This window comes from Lissotriton helveticus, chromosome 1_2 (genome assembly GCF_964261635.1).
Source record: "Lissotriton helveticus chromosome 1_2, aLisHel1.1, whole genome shotgun sequence".
Taxonomy (NCBI): domain Eukaryota; kingdom Metazoa; phylum Chordata; class Amphibia; order Caudata; family Salamandridae; genus Lissotriton; species Lissotriton helveticus.
This window is the reverse complement of record NC_136058.1, coordinates 7,791,090-7,810,114: the sequence shown is the minus strand read 5'-3', so window position 1 is coordinate 7,810,114 and position 19,025 is coordinate 7,791,090. Positions and strand designations below refer to the sequence as shown.

Genomic DNA, 19,025 nt, shown 5'->3' with positions numbered 1-19,025 from the left:
TCCACACAGTCCGGGCACGGCATCGAAGGTGCCACCTTGCAAGTGCGCCACCTTAAGGGGCCCTCTCCCCTGGCCTCACTGCTATGGTGTAGCGAGGGGAACCCGGGGGTGGGGGGTAGTCCCAGTTGCAAGAAGGCACAATCCTCAGTTTTGTCCTGCAATTAGGCCTCTTCCTCCCCCACCCACACAGGCACAGCGGGAGGACTATTGCCAGGCTGTTTAGCTCCCTGGCAGCCTTAACCCTCACTGGAAATAAGCAATCCTCACACCGTCAGCCCATTATGTGCTGTTAAGAGGTGCTTGTAGGTGCTTGAGAGGGAGGGGCTGCAGCTTCAGGGGCAGGGGCATCTATTGAGATGCAGCCAGCCCTGAATGGTTTAAGTCTCTGCAAATTAGGGGGCCTTACATTTTGCCCTTCTGCCCAAGGCCCTAAAAATCTTAGAACCGGCACTGCTGTTGCCTGCACATGTTCAGCTTAAAAGAAAGCTCTGAGCGGGTAATGCTGCACCTACAAAAGAAATACAGTGTGCATTCAATAACCCTCCAGTCGCCATTAAGTGCACCTATAAGCCGACTCGAAGGCTGCCTATTGCCACAAGTGCAGGTGAACTCTTTTAAAACTGTTTATGTCTTTTAACATTATTGCTACTTTGTGTGAATTTGAATTGGTGAGGCATACTCCACAGGCTCGGGGGCAGGCTCTCTTTACCTGACCTCACCACACAGGAAGTCATCATGAAGCAGGAAGCAGCGCATTTCGGGGCAGCGTTCTAGGTTTCCCACTTATAGGTGATTACTTAAACGGAGCTGTGGCGGGGCATTGGATGCCTAGGCAGGCCCCTCTGCGGTCCTCCGCGTCCGGACCGCTTCCAGTGCCAGCCATGCTAACCGTGGCTTTCCCGGTGGACGCATCTGTTGGTCCAGGGAACAAATACCCAATATGAATATCCGGTACTGTGACTACACATTCAAACTAGACTGCCTGGGGTCTAACCAACAAATGGACTGCAGCTTCTGACCACACACTCTTATGTCAGGCTCCCTGTGATTCAAGGACGTACCATCTACGAACCATGACCTCCCCAATCAGGCCCGGACCTACCACCTCCCCCCTCCCATAATGGCCGGCCTGATTAACTGCAGATCCCTCCCTAGACATTCAGATAATATTTGGCACTCCCTGTAGCCCCACTCGTGGGATTAACTGTTCCTCACCGAAACCTGGCTCAGGGACAGCTCAAAACCTGACCTCACTCTAGCCATTCTGGATGGTTTTCGGTTGTAGTGGAATAATACAGATGGCAACAAAACCGGGGGCGGGTGGCTGTGATTCTAAGAGAGGGCTAGAGGGCTGGGAAATATCATACAGGAAGATTAAAAATACGGGGTCCCTAGAAGCTATATTCTTCTGCGTTAAGATTGCATCGAACCTCTATATGGCCGGGATCTTAATTTATAGACCCCCGAACTCCTCAGCTTGCCACCTGGTAGAACTACACGATATAGCAGCTGATCTTTTACTCAAGCACGCCGGGTTCATGATTTTAGGTGATTTTAACGTCCATATGGATAACGGCAATTGCACAAAAGCTAGCCAACTGGCCGAAACGTTTAATGGACTCAACCTGACACAGCTGGTCAATGCCCCCACACGTTGGACCTCATTTTTTCTAATGATCCTAACTTGAGAGTAGCGGCCCTCCAACCTATCACTTGGTCGGACCACTTTTTAATACCTTTCAGCCTGGAGCTGAACTACCTCATTTCCAGGCCACATCAAGTCCTAGAGAAAAGGAGCAAGTAGCACAATGTCACCAGAAGTAGTAGGACACCTGCACTTTCAATTACACCACTCCAATTGTCGGGTAACCCTGACGAAGATTCAGTAAGCTTTAATAGTAGGGTCTCTAATGCCTTAGACATTGTTGCCCCCCTTAGATCAGTCACTTCCAAAAGGAAGAGAGCATCAGCCCCGTGGTTTTCCCCTGAGCTCCGTGTGGAAAACTGGAGCGCTCCTGGAGACAATCCTACGACCCCATTGCCAAGCTGGTGTACAGAAAAGCCTTAACAAAATGTCACTAATTCAAGCCCAACACCCTGATGGACTATTTCACCTATAAGCTTAAATTAGCCGGAAATTTCCACCCTCTCTCTCTTGATGCTTCCTTACAAAAACTATTAACTTGCAAATCAGAGTCACCGGGCAATCCCTGCACGGCCGAGTTATTTTTTAAACTCCTGGCGCCCTGCATTAATGACCTGCTAAATCAGATCTGAGCTCAGGAATCTTCTCAGCAGTGTGGAAACAGGCTTACCTCCTGCCGATCCTCAAAAAAACGGGTGCCGACCGCAGAATACAAAAACTTCAGACCCATCTCCCTGCTTCCGGCACCGGTGAAAATTCTCAAACAAATAGTCCAAGAGCAACTTTCAGGTCATCTGGAATCTAGGAACCAATTCCATGACTCCCAATCCAACTTCAGAGCTGGCTACAGCACGTAGACCGCCCTCCTTGAAGAATCCGAGAGTGTCGGCGAGACTATCAACCAGGGCAAAGCAGCTATGCTTGTGCTACTCGATCTGTCTGCAGCCTTCAACACGGTTCCCCACTCCATATTCCTGGAAAGATTAAAATGCCAGGGTATTCAGGGCACTGCCCCAACCTGGATCTGGTCCTTTCTGGAAAACCGGTCACAACAAGTCTTTCTCCACCCTTTCATCTCTTCCCAGAAACTCCTGCTTTTTGGGGTTGCCCAGGGATCTGCATTGAGTCCTTTCCTTTTTAACACCTACCTCTCACCACTGGCGCCTCTGGTGGAATCATGTGGGGTGAGGGTTATCTATGCGGATGATACCCAACTGGTGTTCTCCTTTAGGATGAGTCGGAAACTGCATTTGTTAAATTAAGAAGGTGTCTGAGTGACATCTCAGCCTAAACTGTCTCAAGCTGAACTCCGATAAAAATGAGGTACTTATCTTCAACCATAAGTCCCCACCCCCTTCTGTGCTCTGGTGGCCACAGGAGCTGAATCCACCCCCTAAGCCTGTTGAATCGGTGAGAAACCTGGGGTTCAGATTCGACAATGAACTCTCCTGTAAATCCCAAATTAGGCAAGTCTCTTCCTCATGTTCTGGGAAGTTACGTACTATGCGGAAATTCCTCAACTTCCTTCCTTTAGAGTGTAGAAGAACAGTAGTCCACACCCTAATTACATCACACTTGGACTACGCTAACAGCCTTTATCTAGTACTCCCTGCTTATCTGATTCGTAGACTGCAAATAATCCAGAACGCTGCTGCCAGATTGATTTGCAAGATACCCTTCCGCCACTATCACTCCCCACCTGAGTAACCCTCATTGGTTACCTGTGATCAGGCACATAGAATTCAAGGCACTTACCCTGGTGTTCAGAGCCACCAGAGGACTGGGCCCGGCGTACCAGAGACAGACTACAGCATTACCATCACAACCGGGCCCTGAGAGCCAACCAACTGTGCCTCCTAGCCATACCCCGCTTTTGCAAGGTGAGGACAGGCGGCAGAGCCTCTGCGATTAGGACCGCCAAACTCTGGAATGCCCTGCCACTCTCCATCCGCATATCGGAGACGAAACCAACTTTCCGGCGTGCCCTGAAAACCTGGTTCTTCACCAGCACCTAGACCCCACTGCGCCTGTAATTAGTTTACTGCCTCAGTGCCGGGACACCTCCGTTGGGGGTAGTTGTGTGCTCTACAAATTTCTACATAAATAAGCCCTGCAAAATGCAACACTGACTGGCAGTATGGAGATTCTCCCCGAGCATCCCAATTTCTGAAGCTGAATTTGTGAAAGCTGAAACTTGTGACACCCAGAAAACAGGAACTGGACCAGCTCGGTGGAGCAGAGGTATCCCACAGCCTCAAAGTAAAGCGAGATAATTAGGTACAACGCATGGCGGCTAGATGACGCAATGGGTGGAAAAGAAAGCGGCTCCAGCCGGAGTCGTGGCGTGCTTGGACAGGCTAAGTGCAGCAGAAGGTTCCTGCGGACCAACACCAAAGCAAGATAACTAGATAGCCGTGCAGAACAAAAGAAATGTGTGCCTCCATATTAGAAGATACAATTCAACATGCTGGGTTGCAACAATTGAAAACAAGCAGATTAGGTGCTGCAGAAAATCGGGCGCTGTGCTGAAACAAAGCACTCGCCCATGCATATAGCTATGTGTTCCTGCACGACCTGGCAGTGTAAATTAACAACTACATAGCAGATGGGGTGATGGTGGCAATAGAAGTCCACAACTGCCAGAAAGTACTGATGCTCAACCTAAAAAAATAAACTTTTTCCCAAAGGTCAACTAAGGATGCATGCGCAAGGAACCTTTACTTGGCCAGTGCTCCTCAGCCTTAAACTGAAGTGAGGTATCGGCTCAGTGAATAAGTTAGGAGGTAGCCAAGAAGATAGACACTGGACTAAACCTATGGCAAGCAGTAGGTGGGAATAAAGTGGTTTGTATTTAAGACAGACAGGGCATGTGCGCTGATGCTCGACCTAAAAACAGAAACGATACTCGACAGACACCATATGCAGTGAGAAGCATGTGGACATAAAAACCTGAAGCCGGGCAATTCCTATGCTGCACCTAATGCAGGAACCTTAGACAGGTGACCACTAAGTATTTCACCGCTTAGTTGACAATAGCTTAGGTGCATTGCTTGCAATTAGGGGATATGGTTTGTAGAGGACCCAGAAAATTACAGGTCATCTTTTATTTACTTGAAAAGACAACTAAAGAGGTGGTATAGCAAAGAAGACCTCAAAAACAATATTAAGCAGACTAATGGGGCATGATAAGTCTACTTTCAACTTGGAATTAATGATGTTCATCTTTCAATGCGCAAGGAATGTTTTGATATTTTTCAATGCATCTACCAAATCCAATCACTAGGTGGATCAACTAAAGATGGTATGCAAATCTACAAAATATTCATGCTGCATAACAATGCTTTCACGTTTTACAAAAGAGGAACACGACGAGAGCTGTTTAGAGGGAAAAAGACTGATTGTTAACACAAAAGGTTATTTACATACTTCCACACTACAAACTGAATTGTCATTTTGATCAAGATAATTAGGACGCAATGCTGTCCATTACAGAAATGTACTTTTATTTGTGGATCCTAGCAACTAAAGGTAAAGCACACGGGAAACCTTCTAAACTGTCCAGTAGAAAGTTAGTATATTTAGAACAAAAAGGACCCTAAAAAATTCACCAACATTTAGAAGGTTAGTTGCAAATACCGTGTTGTGAAAAGAAAATGCACATATTTGCATAGGTCACGAAACCCAAAATTAACATGTAGTCGACAAAATTATCGGTTGACCACTTGATGGGTAAGGTGATAGCTAGGCCACCGGTATGCTCAGTGATGAGAACCATTTCAGCCATGTTAGGTGTTGTAGAACAAGTTACTTACCTTCGGTAACGATATATCTGTAAGAAACAGTAGTTAGTATTAGATTCCTTACCTTAGAATATCCCCAGGCGTCAGTCTGGATCCGGAAACTTTTGCGTAGCAGTACCCCTGCGCGTCGGTAGGCGTCGTCTGCAGGCGTCTCCTGCGGCTCCGCGTCCGTCGTCGGCGTCGTGCGCCGTGATGACGTCGCTGGAGTATATAGACGCCGCCTCCGCGCGCTGACGTCAGTTCTTTGTACATAGCTTTTCCGCGCCAGAACACGCAGAGCCATGTGAGAACCAACACTGGTGCCATTTGAAACTAGGGCCCTGAAAGGGATGTCCTTAACCCTAGGTATCAGTTCGCAGAACGGGGAGGATGGGCGGGGCGGTAAGGAATCTAATACTAACTACTGTTTCTTACAGATATATCGTTACCGAAGGTAAGTAACTTGTTCACCTGAAAGAAACAGGTTAGTATTAGATTCCTTACCTTAGAATAGATACCCCAGCAATACCAACCCCGGTGGTGGGTGTGTGAACCGATACAATCCTACACCAGGAAGTCCTGGAGGACCGAACGGCCAAAGAAGCCATCCCTCCGGACTTGACTGTCCAGGCAGTAGTGCCTCGCAAAAGTGTGCAGCGAGGCCCACGTAGCCGCCTGGCAAATGTCCTGCAAAGGGACTCCCCGGCCCAGGGCAGTAGTAGCCGCCGTGGCCCGAGTGGAATGGGCCCGCAGCCCAACAGGAGGCTCCTTCCGAGCCAAAGAGTAGCACGCTTTGATGCACAGAACGACCCACCGAGAGATGGTCCGTTTATGTACCGCCCCCGTCCCTTCTTCGCACCCACGTAGCCAACAAACAGTTGGTCATCCACCCGGAACTGGCGTGTGCGATCCATATAAAATGAAAGCGCACGTTTTGGGTCCAGACGATGGAGCCGCTCCTCATCCTTTGAAGGATGCGGAGGCGGGAAGAAGGAGGGGAGGGTGATGGACTGCCCGATGTGAAAAGCAGAGACAACTTTGGGCAGGAAAGAAGGTCTAGTTCTCAAAACCACCTTGTCTGGATGAACGGACAGGAAGGGAGGTTTGACAGAAAGAGCCTGGAGCTCACTCACTCTCCTGGCAGAGGTGATGGCAACCAGAAAGGCCGTCTTTAAAGTCAGGAGACGGAGAGGACAGGAATGAAGTGGCTCAAAGGGAGCACACATCAAGAAGGTCAGAACCAGGTTCAAGTCCCACTGAAGCATCACAAACGGAACAGGTGGATACATGTGTGTGATGCCCTTCAAGAATCTTGTTACAATAGGGGACTTGAACAAAGAAGGTTGATCAGGCAGCCTCAGAAAGGCCGAAAGGGCAGAAAGGTAGCCCTTGATAGTGCCCAGAGCAGAGCCCTGCTGGGCAAGAGAGAGAAGGAAGAGGAGAACCTCGGAAAGAGGGGCAGAAAGAGGATCCACAGCCTTTGCTGTGCACCATGCCACAAATCTGTTCCACCGGCAGGCGTATACCGACTTCGTGGAGGGACGCCTGGCTGCCAGAATCACATCACAGACTTCAGGAGGCAAGTCGAATGGCCTCAACTGTCGCCGCTCAATCTCCACGCATGGAGGTGGAGACTGGACAGGTTCGGGTGGAGGACAGTCCCCTGCTGTTGCGACAGAAGGTCCTCCTGAGGGGCAGGCGGATCGGGGGACCGACCGACATGCTGAGTAGCTCGGGATACCAGTACCTTCGAGCCCAGTCCGGAGCCACAAGGACGACTTGGGCCCGGTCGCGCCTGATCTTCTTCAGCACTCTGGGCAGAAGTGGTATAGGCGGAAAGGCGTATAACAGACCGCAACTCCACTCGCGCCGAAAGGCGTCGCCGTGCGAGTGCCGTCTTGGAAACTCCAACGCGCAGAACTGATGACATTGCGCGTTCTCTTCTGTGGCGAATAGATCTAACCAAGGCTCTCCCCATCGCAGAAAGAGGCCTTGCGCCACATCCGAGTTCAGACGCCATTCGTGATCCATCGAGCACCGACGGCTGAGTTCGTCCGCCTTGGCGTTCAGAGAACCGGCCAGGTGTTGAACCGTCAGAGTCACGCCCTGACGTTCCAGCCATTGCCAGAGACGCAGGGCCTCCTGGCAAAGGGTCCACGACCCCACCCCGCCTTTTTTGTTGCAGTACCACATGGCGGTGGTGTTGTCCGTGAACACCTGCACTACACTCCCGTTGACAAAGGGGAGGAATGCCTTCAGTGCTAGACGAATCGCCCGTAGCTCCAACAGGTTTATATGGAGCCGGGACTCCGCCGGAGACCAGATGCCTCTGATCTCTGCCTCTCCCAAGTGGCCTCCCCAGCCCTGGAGGGACGCGTCCGTCACAACAACGTGCTCCGGCTGGGGAAGGGAGAGGGGTCTGCCTCTGACCCAATCGCGGTCCGTAAGCCACCACTGCAGTTGTCTCGCAGTGCCCTCCGAGATCAAGACATGGTCGGACAAGTTGCCCTGATGCTGGGCCCACTGAAACTTCAGGTCCCACTGCAGAGCCCGCATCCGCCACCGGGCGTGATGCACCAGAAGGATGCAGGAAGCCATCAGCCCCAGTAGCCGCAGCGTCAACCTGACCGAAACCCGGGATAACGGCTGGAAGATGGGAATCAAAGCCTGTATATCCTGGACCCGCCGTTCCGGTGGATAGACCCGAAACTGCGCCGAGTCGAGAACCGCTCCGATGAAAAGGAGCTTTTGGGAGGGACACAGGTGTGATTTCGGCACATTGATGGAAAACCCCAGCCCATGCAGGAGGTCCGCCGTCATCTGAAGGTGGTGGACGACTGTCTGGGGCGAGCCCGCCTTCAACAACCAGTCGTCTAGATAGGGGAAGACTGAAACCCCTGATCTGCGCAGATGGGCTGCGACCACCGCCATCAACTTTGTGAACACCCGTGGGGCGCTGGTAAGGCCGAAGGGGAGCACGATAAACTGAAAATGCTCCTGGCCTACCGTGAACCGCAGGTAACGCCGGTGGGCCGGCAGGACGGGGATGTGAAAATACGCATCCTGCAAGTCCAACGCTACCATCCAGTCTTGCGGGTCTAGAGCAGCCAAGACCTGAGCCAATGTCAACATCTTGAACTTCTTCTTCCGGAGGAAGCCGTTGACGTTCCTTGGGGCCTACGTCCTATCTTGGACCTCTTTGTCCTTCTTGGGTACCAGAAAGTAGTGGGAATAGCAACCACATCCTACTTCTGGCCCAGGAACGCGCTCGATGGCCCCCTTGGCCAAGAGGGCCGTAACTTCCTCCTGCAGAAGTGTCAAGTGGTCCCCCGACACACGGTGGTTCTGCGGTGGCATGGCTGTAGGAGTGGTCTCGAAGGGGAGGGAGTAGCCCCTTCGGACGAGCTGCAGCACCCACCTGTCCGATGTTATTGTGCGCCAGTGGGAGAGGTGATGGCGAACCCTGCCGCCCACCGGCGTCACATGGGCCTGAAAGCACGGACTAGGAGGATTTAGAGGCGGATGCTGCGGGGGGAGGTGTGGTCTGACCTCGCCGCTGTCCCTGACCGCCACCACGGCGGTTCCCACGGCCGCCGCTGCGTTGAGAAGTCTGTTGCGGCGCGTGGCTGGCAGCACGTGTGGGACCGCCCCTTCCGTGGCCACGAAAGGAGCGAAACGAACCTGTTTGCTGGCGCTGGGTCGAGAGACCCAAGGACTTGGCCGTGACCCTGGAGTCCTTGAAGCGTTCCAGCGCGTGGTCCGCTTTGTCGCCAAACAGGCGACTGCCATCAAACGGCATGTCCATCAATGCATTCTGGACATCTGCCGAGAAATTGGCGGATCTCAGCCAGGCGTGGCGACGAATCGCCACCGTCGTGGACATCGCCCTGCCCAGTGAGTCGGTCGTATCAAGACCACACCTTATGGAGTATCTTGCTGCGTCTCGGCCTTCAATCATAGCCTTGCCGAGCTTAGCCCGTACCTCCTGCGGGCATTCAGGCAGCAGTTCCGCGACCGTATGCCACAGAGAGTGGGTGTAGCGGCCTAAGAGGCACGCGGTGTTGCAAGACCGCAGTCTCAGACTCAGGGACGAAAAGACCTTCCTACCATACTGGTCGTACCTCTTAGATTCCCGGTCGGGCGGGGCCGACGGGAATGCGGTCTGGGAAGTCGAGGCCTGGATCACCACGCTCTCAGGGGTGGGATGGGTGGACAAGAACTTTGGGTCAGCCGTACACGGACGGTGGCGTCTGGCCACGTTCCTATCAACAGGCGAACCTGAAGCGGGCCTGGACCACGTACCCAAAAGAACGTCAGTTAAGGCCTCATTGAACGGCAGCAGTGGCTCCTGTGGGCATGACTGCGGTTTGAGTACCTCAGTGAGGATGTTAGTCCTCACGGCCGCGACGGGGAGCTCAAGGTGTAAGGCCTTGGCAGCCCTCATCAACACCACTGAATAAGCTGCCCCCTCCTCCGTAGCCACGGTAGGAGGCGAGACAAAGCCAGGGTTGTGGGAGTCATCCAGACCACTGCCGTCACCCAAGTCACCTGTCCAGTCCACATCGTACTGACACTCGCGGGTCAGAGGGTCCTCAGACCCCTCCCACTCCTCTCCGCAATCTACATCCTCACCATATTCGGAGTCAACAATGTAGACCCGCTCCCCGGTGTCAACAGGCCCCATCGGTGTCGGGCTCGGCGTCGGGCGACGCCGGTTCGACTCCGCGGCCGGAGTCGGAGGGGGAATGGGGGCGGCGCTGCCCGGAGCCGGCACCGGAGACCCGGCGCCGCGCGGGGGCGGCGCCGTGGGTTGCCCCGATGGAATCGGCGCCAGAGAGTCCGGTTGACCAGCCGGCGTCGACCCTGAAGGTCCCTGCGGCGCCGGGGCCGGAGCCGTCGGCGACGTCGGGGCCGGAGCACCCGACGGCGTCGAGGCAGGAGCACCCGAACCGCTAGGGCCCCCGGACGGGACCACCGGGCCCGAAGGCGCCGTAGGCCCCGTCCGAGGAGACAGTGCCCTCATGGCCATGAGGAACGCCTCTATCTCCTCGGGCGACGCGCCCTGCCCAGGGACCGCAGGGTATGGAGCAGGCCGCGTCGGCGACTCACGCGGAGCCGCGGGGGTGGGGCCGGCCGCATCGCGCGGGAGTCGGGGGTACGATGACGACGCCCCGACTTCTTGTGCTTCCTACCTGAGGAACCAGAGGAATGGTGACGACTCCCGGAGCGCTCGTGACGGCTCCGCGACCGCTCCCTCGATCGCTCCCTAGACCTCCGTCCGGACCGGGACCGCTCTCGACGCGGGGCCGACACCCGGAGCTCGAGTAGCTTGCGGGACCGCTCCCGTCTAGCTTTATTCGTCAAGGCCCGGCAATCGACGCAGGAGTCCACGTCGTGGTCCGGGCCCAGGCACCAGAGGCAGAGGCGGTGATGGCCCGTGACCGACATCGTGCGGTCACAGCCGTCACAATTCTTAAAACCGGGCATCCTACCGGCACCTTAAGAGTAACAGGAAAGATTCAAAAACTGTGGTCAAAGACCGGAGTACTGCTCTTCGGATCTGCGGTAACTGGCGCGGAAAAAAGAAGAACTGACGTCAGCGCGCGGAGGCGGCGTCTATATACTCCAGCGACGTCATCACGGCGCACGACGCCGACGACGGAGCCGCAGGAGACGCCTGCAGACGACGCCTACCGACGCACAGGGGTACTGCTACGCAAAAGTTTCCGGATCCAGACTGACGCCTGGGGATATTCGAAGGTAAGGAATCTAATACTAACCTGTTTCTTTCAGATTGTACTATACAACGAGTTTCAACCAAACTAACAGTGTGACTTTGGTGAATGCATGAGTATTCAACTCTGCACTGAAAATAGCTTAATCAGTCAGCCAAAACCAGTAACCATTCAAGGCTCAGGACAGCCACACATAACACACTAGCTCAGTGCAGCAAATTAGTAGGAAATGGGAGGCTGGATGCTAACACTAAATTGCTTAGTAATAGAGGCATATGTGGTTTTGTTAGGAGATGGCTTTACGAAACCATATTTTATATCTGGGGCTTTTTGACTAAATAGAAGAATTGACGAGATTTGACAGATTTGAGTACAGGGTAAATATTGCTTCTTTTTGAAAAGACACATGAATTGGTCTAGCCGCACAATAAGATAATCAATCTTGTCTGGAAGATAAAAAATAAGGCAAGAGAGACAATATATACTTGAACACTAAACTAAGTGTGCAATTAGATATATGCAGTCGTGTTATCAGAGACATCTGTTGAGGAAAGATAGGAAAGGAATTGCTTTAAAATTATTTTTTAACATTTGCCCAGTTTTAACAGATAACATGACTGATTTGTTCCATTTCAACACCGTTATCCCACGTATAACATTACATGAATTTAGACAGATTATGGCATGTATTCATAAGATTTAGAGAAGTAATTTATGTAGGACAATTAACGGACAGCTGCTTATATGCACTCACAACTTCCAACTGAATAATGGAGGAAAATGGGAGAAAATATAGTTCAGACAACCATTTTGAGTATGTTGTAATACCTGTGGGTGGGTATTACCTGTTCGTAAGCCCAAAATTTCATGGAAGTTTCCGGTGCAATTTTGAGAACATTCACACCATTTCCTCTCCAAAGAGAACGGATTCCTCCTTCCTTGACCATCTTCTTAAAGCCATTAGCTAAAGTGAGGTCAGATTTAGCACCATGAACCTAAACACAAGACAGAAGAGCACAAATAGATACTTAGCAGGACAAAAGCCATCTTGACAGTATATGTTCCGTTTATTTTCAGAAGCTCCTTAAAATAGATGTTATTCAGATACGTTCGTCCCTGCCCTACACATGCAACATCTCAAAGCAGAAGCCAAATCTCGAGTTTTGTCTCTTGGTGTGCCTCATTTCAGGAAAAAGTTAAACCCACGGCTTCACATCTCATTTCTCCCATCTATACTGGTATTGTAGGAGACTTCCTACCCAACAACCTTGTTGCACAGTTCCTTACCTTCGTCCACCTCTCACAGATAAACGTACGTAAAGATGTATTTGTTTTTGCAAAAAGCCAGATATATGGCTAATCCTACACCTTAAACTGTGGATGAGTGAACTGGTCATTTTTGCTTTGACAATAAAATTAAATTGTTACCAAAAATGCTGTCGATTTAATTACATTAGCGAAATGTTTTATTTATGACTTTTGTGATAGGAAATGTACGAAAATAAGTAGCAAGGCAAATACATCTGCAAAAATATCTATGAAAGTCAAACTTTACGTTTAGACATTTGCTGCTCTACAGTACCTGCCAAAAGCTGCTTTGGTCTGTAAATCAATTTTCATTAATTAGAAGAAAGTTATAACAAATATCCAATAATTTGTAAAAATTATTGGTGTGGCCTCTTTTTCTTTCCTTGTTCTGGTTATTGAAATATGTATGTTTACCAGGGGTCTTGAAATGCTTCCACAGTGCAACTCTATGCGATACATGTGGTAATACGCGGCCGGCCCATCACGGGTTGTAAGCGACTTGCTGTGTAAAGCTTAAGTGATCTTCATGGCCTCAGTCCCCCCACTCTTTCCTTTACAATGCGGCCGGCCCTGCATAGGGTTGTGAGCCTTATGCTGTGTAAAAATAGACCCTCTTTTTAGTATTTTTGCAATAATAAAACAGATGTATATTTAAAAATAAAAATAAATTATTGGTGTGACCAATACGTGCAACTTCCTCCTGGGAACCCAGAAGTAAATCAGAATTAAGTCAAGCGTATTAATTAAGTTATTTTGTTTTATTGAAAATACCTATATCATCAAAAATGTCAAAACAAATATTACCAAATTTCATACACGCGTTTTTTTTCTAGATATTGACCTAATTTTATACACTGATGCTTTTCAAGTCCACATTTGCCTAAAAATTGTAATAAGGTAAAGCAGAGAGCCTCTTTTTTTAAAAACACCATAGTTGTATGCAGAGTGCCACATGGTAAGTGATTTTTTCTGCTCTCTTAATGTCTATATGGAACCAAAAAGAACCTCGAGGCCTTCAACCAAGCGGACAGTTTAGACTCTTCAAAAAGAATTCTACGTGGCATCTGTCCAACTAGCACACAGTTGCACACCTGTACCTTCTACATCTCAAAAGTCCCCTGAAGATGCAAAACGAGTGTGTAACTAAATAAAAATTGTATATAAACTATAGTTTGTGAAAATCTAGGACTTTGAGTGCACCCCTGCAGCACCAATGCGCTCCTTGTTAAATGTAAAAAATGTAGGTGTGTTTTTGTGCTTCATCGTTTTTGTAATAGCGGCCAGATTAAAATCACTGTTGGGAATTAGCATATGTAACTTCCCCAAAACAGCACATAGCTTTCTTTGAAGTTTCGGGTGTCACCAGCTCGGATCCCACCTCGGATCATACTTTTCCATTCTAAATAAAGGTAGGCAGAGTAAATAACTTTTTTCTAACGCTATTTACCGATCAGAACAATATCAGAAAGATGTGCAAAATATTTGTACTTTTTACACAGAGGTTTTCACTTCTTTTGCATGGTAATAAAACAATATTTTTTTTCTTAAAATAAGTAAAAATGTATAGCTTTTGCATGCTTGTTTTCAATTATTTTCCATGACAAATACTACAGTATACCCAAGTAAATGAACAACTTTCCTCAGAACATAGGGAACCCATAGAACTGTCCATACTGGAGAAATTCTAAAAATGAAAAGTGTAGGGAAACCAAAATCAATTGGATGAACAATTTTTGTGGTTTGAGATACTCTGCCAGGCCTTGAATCTAGGGTGACTATAAACGAAAACCCTACCATTCACCATTAAAAGGCTGTAAATATGTTGCTTAGTTTGTAATCACATGGTTAGGCCAACTCTTAACAGAAACTGTGTAAGTGATCAATTACATAGCACAGTCAAACACATGCACTCCAGTGAGGCACTGGACATCACACTCACGCGTGTGCGAGATCCGACATACATGGCTGTACAAATTGCTACCTTGTAAAGTATGGGTTATGAACCACGCAACAACAAGGCAGTTATGATCCCCCCCATGTGGCCACATACTGCAATCAGATATATTAAAAAAATGCTGATATGAAATTCATTATTGAGTCAAATGCCTTATGCCGTCAGGTCTCTGGACATCCTTTTTATACAGTCACTGTTATACAGCACATAATAAATCAACATTAAGCATTACACTTTCAGGTGAGGAGTGCTACATTCCATCCTTTTCCAATTTGGAAACCATGCTGCCTTAAGGGTACAATGAAAATGTATACCAGTTAAAGAGAGCAGATTCCCTCGGAAGCAGCCCACGATTGGTCCAACGTATTATTAAAAATTACACAACAAGTGGAAACGAACACTGTACTTACTTTGTCAAGGTATAGTACCAGCCATTTGCCTACAGCCACCTCACTACCTCCATCAAGTACCCTGCGTGATGTAATGCATGGTTGCTACTACATAAAATGTAGTTTATGGATACTGGAGATTTAGAGTGATCAGAATGGCTGCCATCTTGTAGTGATCAAACATCTCATGCCTAATAATCATTGGAGAGATGTCATTCTGGAAATGTGATGTGTAATTAAATAATTTTATGTTCTCTGGGCCAAACCCATAGTTTCTAGTGCCGGCCAGAAATTGCATGACAGGTGTAGAACTATGTATGCCACAAAAGCAAGTAATCTTTAGAATATTATAGTCAACTAACACAAGACGCTTGCCTGGGATACAGAATGTCTGTAGGATTATCCTTATTGGTGTGTAGCATTCAATAGTCACTGTACCATTCAAATGGACTGTGTAAAGCTGAAATCCTTCAGGTGAACTATAATTAGACTATAAAGAGTTAAACATTCCTCAAGGTATGTCATCGTTTAGCCCAAACATAAGTGTCTGTATTTTATAGAATCATCTTTGCTCACTCAATAATAGTAGTTTAGTCATGTAAAAAAACTCTTGTACAATTCTGCAATTTGGGTTGATCCTCATTTGCAATTAATAATACTCCTATGCTCAGTTATTCTAGTACGTACTTTATGTGGAGTCACTCCCACCTATTTCAGGTGACAGGGCAGGTTATCAAATAAGTGACTTTCTCAGAATTGCAATTGGTGTATTTCAATAGCTGACATTCTCAGAATTACAAATGGTGTATTAAAAGACAAGCCAGAAATGTTTAGACCTAGGTCCAGGTCTTTAATAGTTTCTGCAAATGTGCACATACTCCGCATGGAAAAAAAATCTTACCCCCGTAGTGTGCTGGGAGCATTAGGATGACAATAATATTGGATAAGGGGTAAAATGTGGCCACACAGGCTAGCTTATCCTACACAAGGCATGAAAAGTATGGTTATTATTGCATGCCCTTTCCCTTGCTCTATTAATAATCTTTATAAATAACGGTCTTCCAGATAGTTTTAAAGGAAGAAGCTAAGTCTTTCTTTCGATATCCCCTTTTTCTGTGCAGTTTCATCTGAGCCTCAAATATTGGCCGAAGGGGAGGTTCTCTCATGGAGACCATGAACTGAAACTGTTCAAAATTAGCAATCTATTCCTCCCAGTTTGTGTAGGATATAACAGACCCATTTTTTGGTATAATGCAAAAGTCCAAAAACACAATTTCATTGCTGATGGTATTGTGTGTGACTTTAAGGTGTGGGTTTTTATCCTTTAAGCCATGCTGTAAACTGCAAGACCAGGTTAGTGGTTCAATACAGATGATAAATATGTCATCAATCTATCTTCCCCACATACACAGTTGTCATCTGAAACTGTGTGTGGCCGGGTAAATAGTACAAATCTCAAATTGGTGGACATACAAACAGACTAAGCCTGGGTTAAAAGTACTGCCCATTGGGGTACTATTAATTTGATGGTAGATAGTTCTTTCAAAATCAAAAATTTTGTTAGCAAGCGCTTGTCGCGCAAAAGCTATGGCATAGGTGTCATTTGTTGCCGAGAACTCTCCCTTAGTAAGTTCTCAATAACACAGAGGGTCTCCGGCCTTCTAAGAAATGCTGGTATACAAGTACTCAATGTCAAGACTGAGCATGAGTTCTGAATCTGCCTTCTTAATCAGATGCAACATATCGTTGATATCCTTAAGGAATGAGGGCATTTTGGTGACTAGCAGTCTCAGGAACCTATAACAGAACTTGAATAGAGGTTCTGAAATTGACCCCATCTATGACACAATGTACCATCTTGAAGAGGGAAGTATGGGTTTGTAGACTTTGGTTAAAGTGGAAAAGGAATTTGTTCTTAGTTACTTTACTATTAAGAAATAAGCTTCCTTCTTGGTTACCTACCCTTCTAACTGAGTACTCTAACAACATTTTTGTAATGTTGTGCAAAGTCTCATTTGGGATTCCTTTACATGATCCATTAATTCTGTGGGTCATTCGACAGTCTCACACAGACCTCCCCTGAATAACATTTGCGCCCCTTTGTACACTGGTTTTCGGATAATTTTATCACTGTTGCAAAGTTCATCCAAAGATGTATGTTCTACTATTGATACATCTGGAGGATTCTCAGATCTAAGAATGGTATGTTATTTTACTTTAATATAGCACACAAATCGCCCAAAGAGGTTTATCTCGGTGCAGAAAGTCTCAGGGAAAAAAAAGAGATCAGTTAAACCAGAAACGTCTTAAGAATTTTTCTAAATGTATTATAATCCATACAGAGACAAAGAGGTAAATTAATCCAGTATAAAGGGGCCAAGTAGGAAAAGGATCTGCCTCCACATCTTGTCAGTCGAATAAAAGGTACAATAGGCAGAGCTTTGTCCAGAGATCTTGCATTTCTAGCTGGGAAGTAGCGTCTGAGTTTTGCTGCAGTTAACAAGGGCCTTTACCCATCGAGGAGTTGTACGTTAGGCAGGAAATTTTTAAAATAGTCCTTTGCCTTACTGGTAACCAGTGCAGAGTTTTCAGCTCTGGTATAGAAAAAGAGCCCAAAGGGAGATTACAGGCAAGCCTAGCTACCGTGTTTTGTACAAATTTGGATCCAAGTGTCCCATTCGCTGAGGCCAATAGAGCATTGCCATAGTCCAGTCTGCTATATATCAGTGCTTACACTAATGTATTTCTAGTTGCAATGGGAAAGCTTTCTTCAATAAGTGCATTGTATTGAAACAAGTGTCTGTAGAACTTGTTCTTTCATGGATAGAGCTTGGTCTATTTTTACTCCAAGATTCTTACCTAACTGCCTATGGGTAGGAACAGAACCCAATTCTGGCGGCCACTAATCATCTGACCAGATATGTTGGGCCTTACCAAAAAGCATGATCTCTTTTTTTCCACATCAAGCTGTAAGCAATTGGTTGTCATCCATACCGAGATCGCCATCATGCCCTTGGCAAAGCAGTCTTTAGCTTTGTCCAGATCTTTGTCAAAAGAGATGACCAGCTGTGAAAGCCAAATGACTCTGCACTCTTAGCAAGGGTGGAGATATATATATATATATATATATATATATATATATATATATATATATATATATTAGATAAGGTAGGGCTCAGACAAGAGCCCTAAAGAACACCATTGTCAATCCGCATGGTACGGGATTTATATGGGCCAAGAGAGATAGTTTGTAGGAACCACTTAAGAGCTGTCCTGTGAATACCTATCTCATGCAGTCTCTGTAGCTTCCTAGTATGAGACACAGTATCAAAAGCTGCGGGTAAGTCCAGCAGCAGTAACATGGATATAAATCCTGCGTCAAGAGAGAGTCTTTTTGAATCAGTGACTGTTATCAGTGCGGACTGTGGGAAGACCTAAACCCTGATTGGGAAGGGTCTAGGATTTTGTGTACCTCAAGTTATGCTGCAAGTTGTTTATTTATTAAGCCTTATAATTTCTTTCCAAAGAGAGCCAGCAATGAGATGGCTCCATAGTTGGATAGGTTTTTGGGTTCCATATTGGCTTTCTATTGAATGGGTAAAGCCTGTGCTGACTTCCACGCTAAGGGGATTTTTCTGGTTTCCACTGTTAAGTTAAAAAGTAACTGAATTGCAAATGCAAGCTGGTTAGAAAGTAAGGCAATGATCCTTAGTGGAGATGGACACAGAGGACAGCCGGATTTAGCCGTTTCTCAGGTCTTCTGGACCACGAGTTGTCAACCTACTTGGTCCCAGCTCATTGTCCTTGCTCTTACTCCATGTCGCTCTGGCTTCGATCCACTGGACCTTCTTATCTTTCTTTTTCCCTTTCCCTGCTTTCTCCATGGAAAAAGGACATTCTTGTCTGTATAGGTTTGGCCAAAACAGAATGGTCAAAACAGGTTTGACCAAAAGTATAGTACGCAGAAGGATAGGGTCCCCCTGTATAGTCCCCTAACTCTACCTCTTAGACTAGACTCACCGTCACCACTCCATTCATCAGAACTTAATGACCACTTCTGTGGAGTTGGTCTCTTCTAAGGTTCAGTGTTTGCTTCTGTGTGGTTTGTTGGTTGTAGGATTCATCTACAAAGTAGAAGTATGTGGACCCATGGGAGAGCTTTATTACATCTTTCTGTAGTTTTGTAATCTTTTGCTGGGTTAGAATTTTTTTTAA

The 19,025-nt window shown here is 47.4% G+C and overlaps 1 protein-coding gene across 1 annotated transcript in view; it reads right to left on the bottom strand.

Annotated features, from left to right (window-relative positions):
- Positions 1 to 19,025, bottom strand: part of SLC25A24 (solute carrier family 25 member 24) — a 228,819-nt gene that overhangs the window by 105,318 nt on the left and 104,476 nt on the right. The window contains exon 6 of the mRNA XM_078668441.1: positions 12,005 to 12,154. Within this exon, the coding sequence (XP_078524567.1) occupies positions 12,005 to 12,154 (150 nt within the window). The remainder of the gene's footprint in view (positions 1 to 12,004; positions 12,155 to 19,025) is intronic.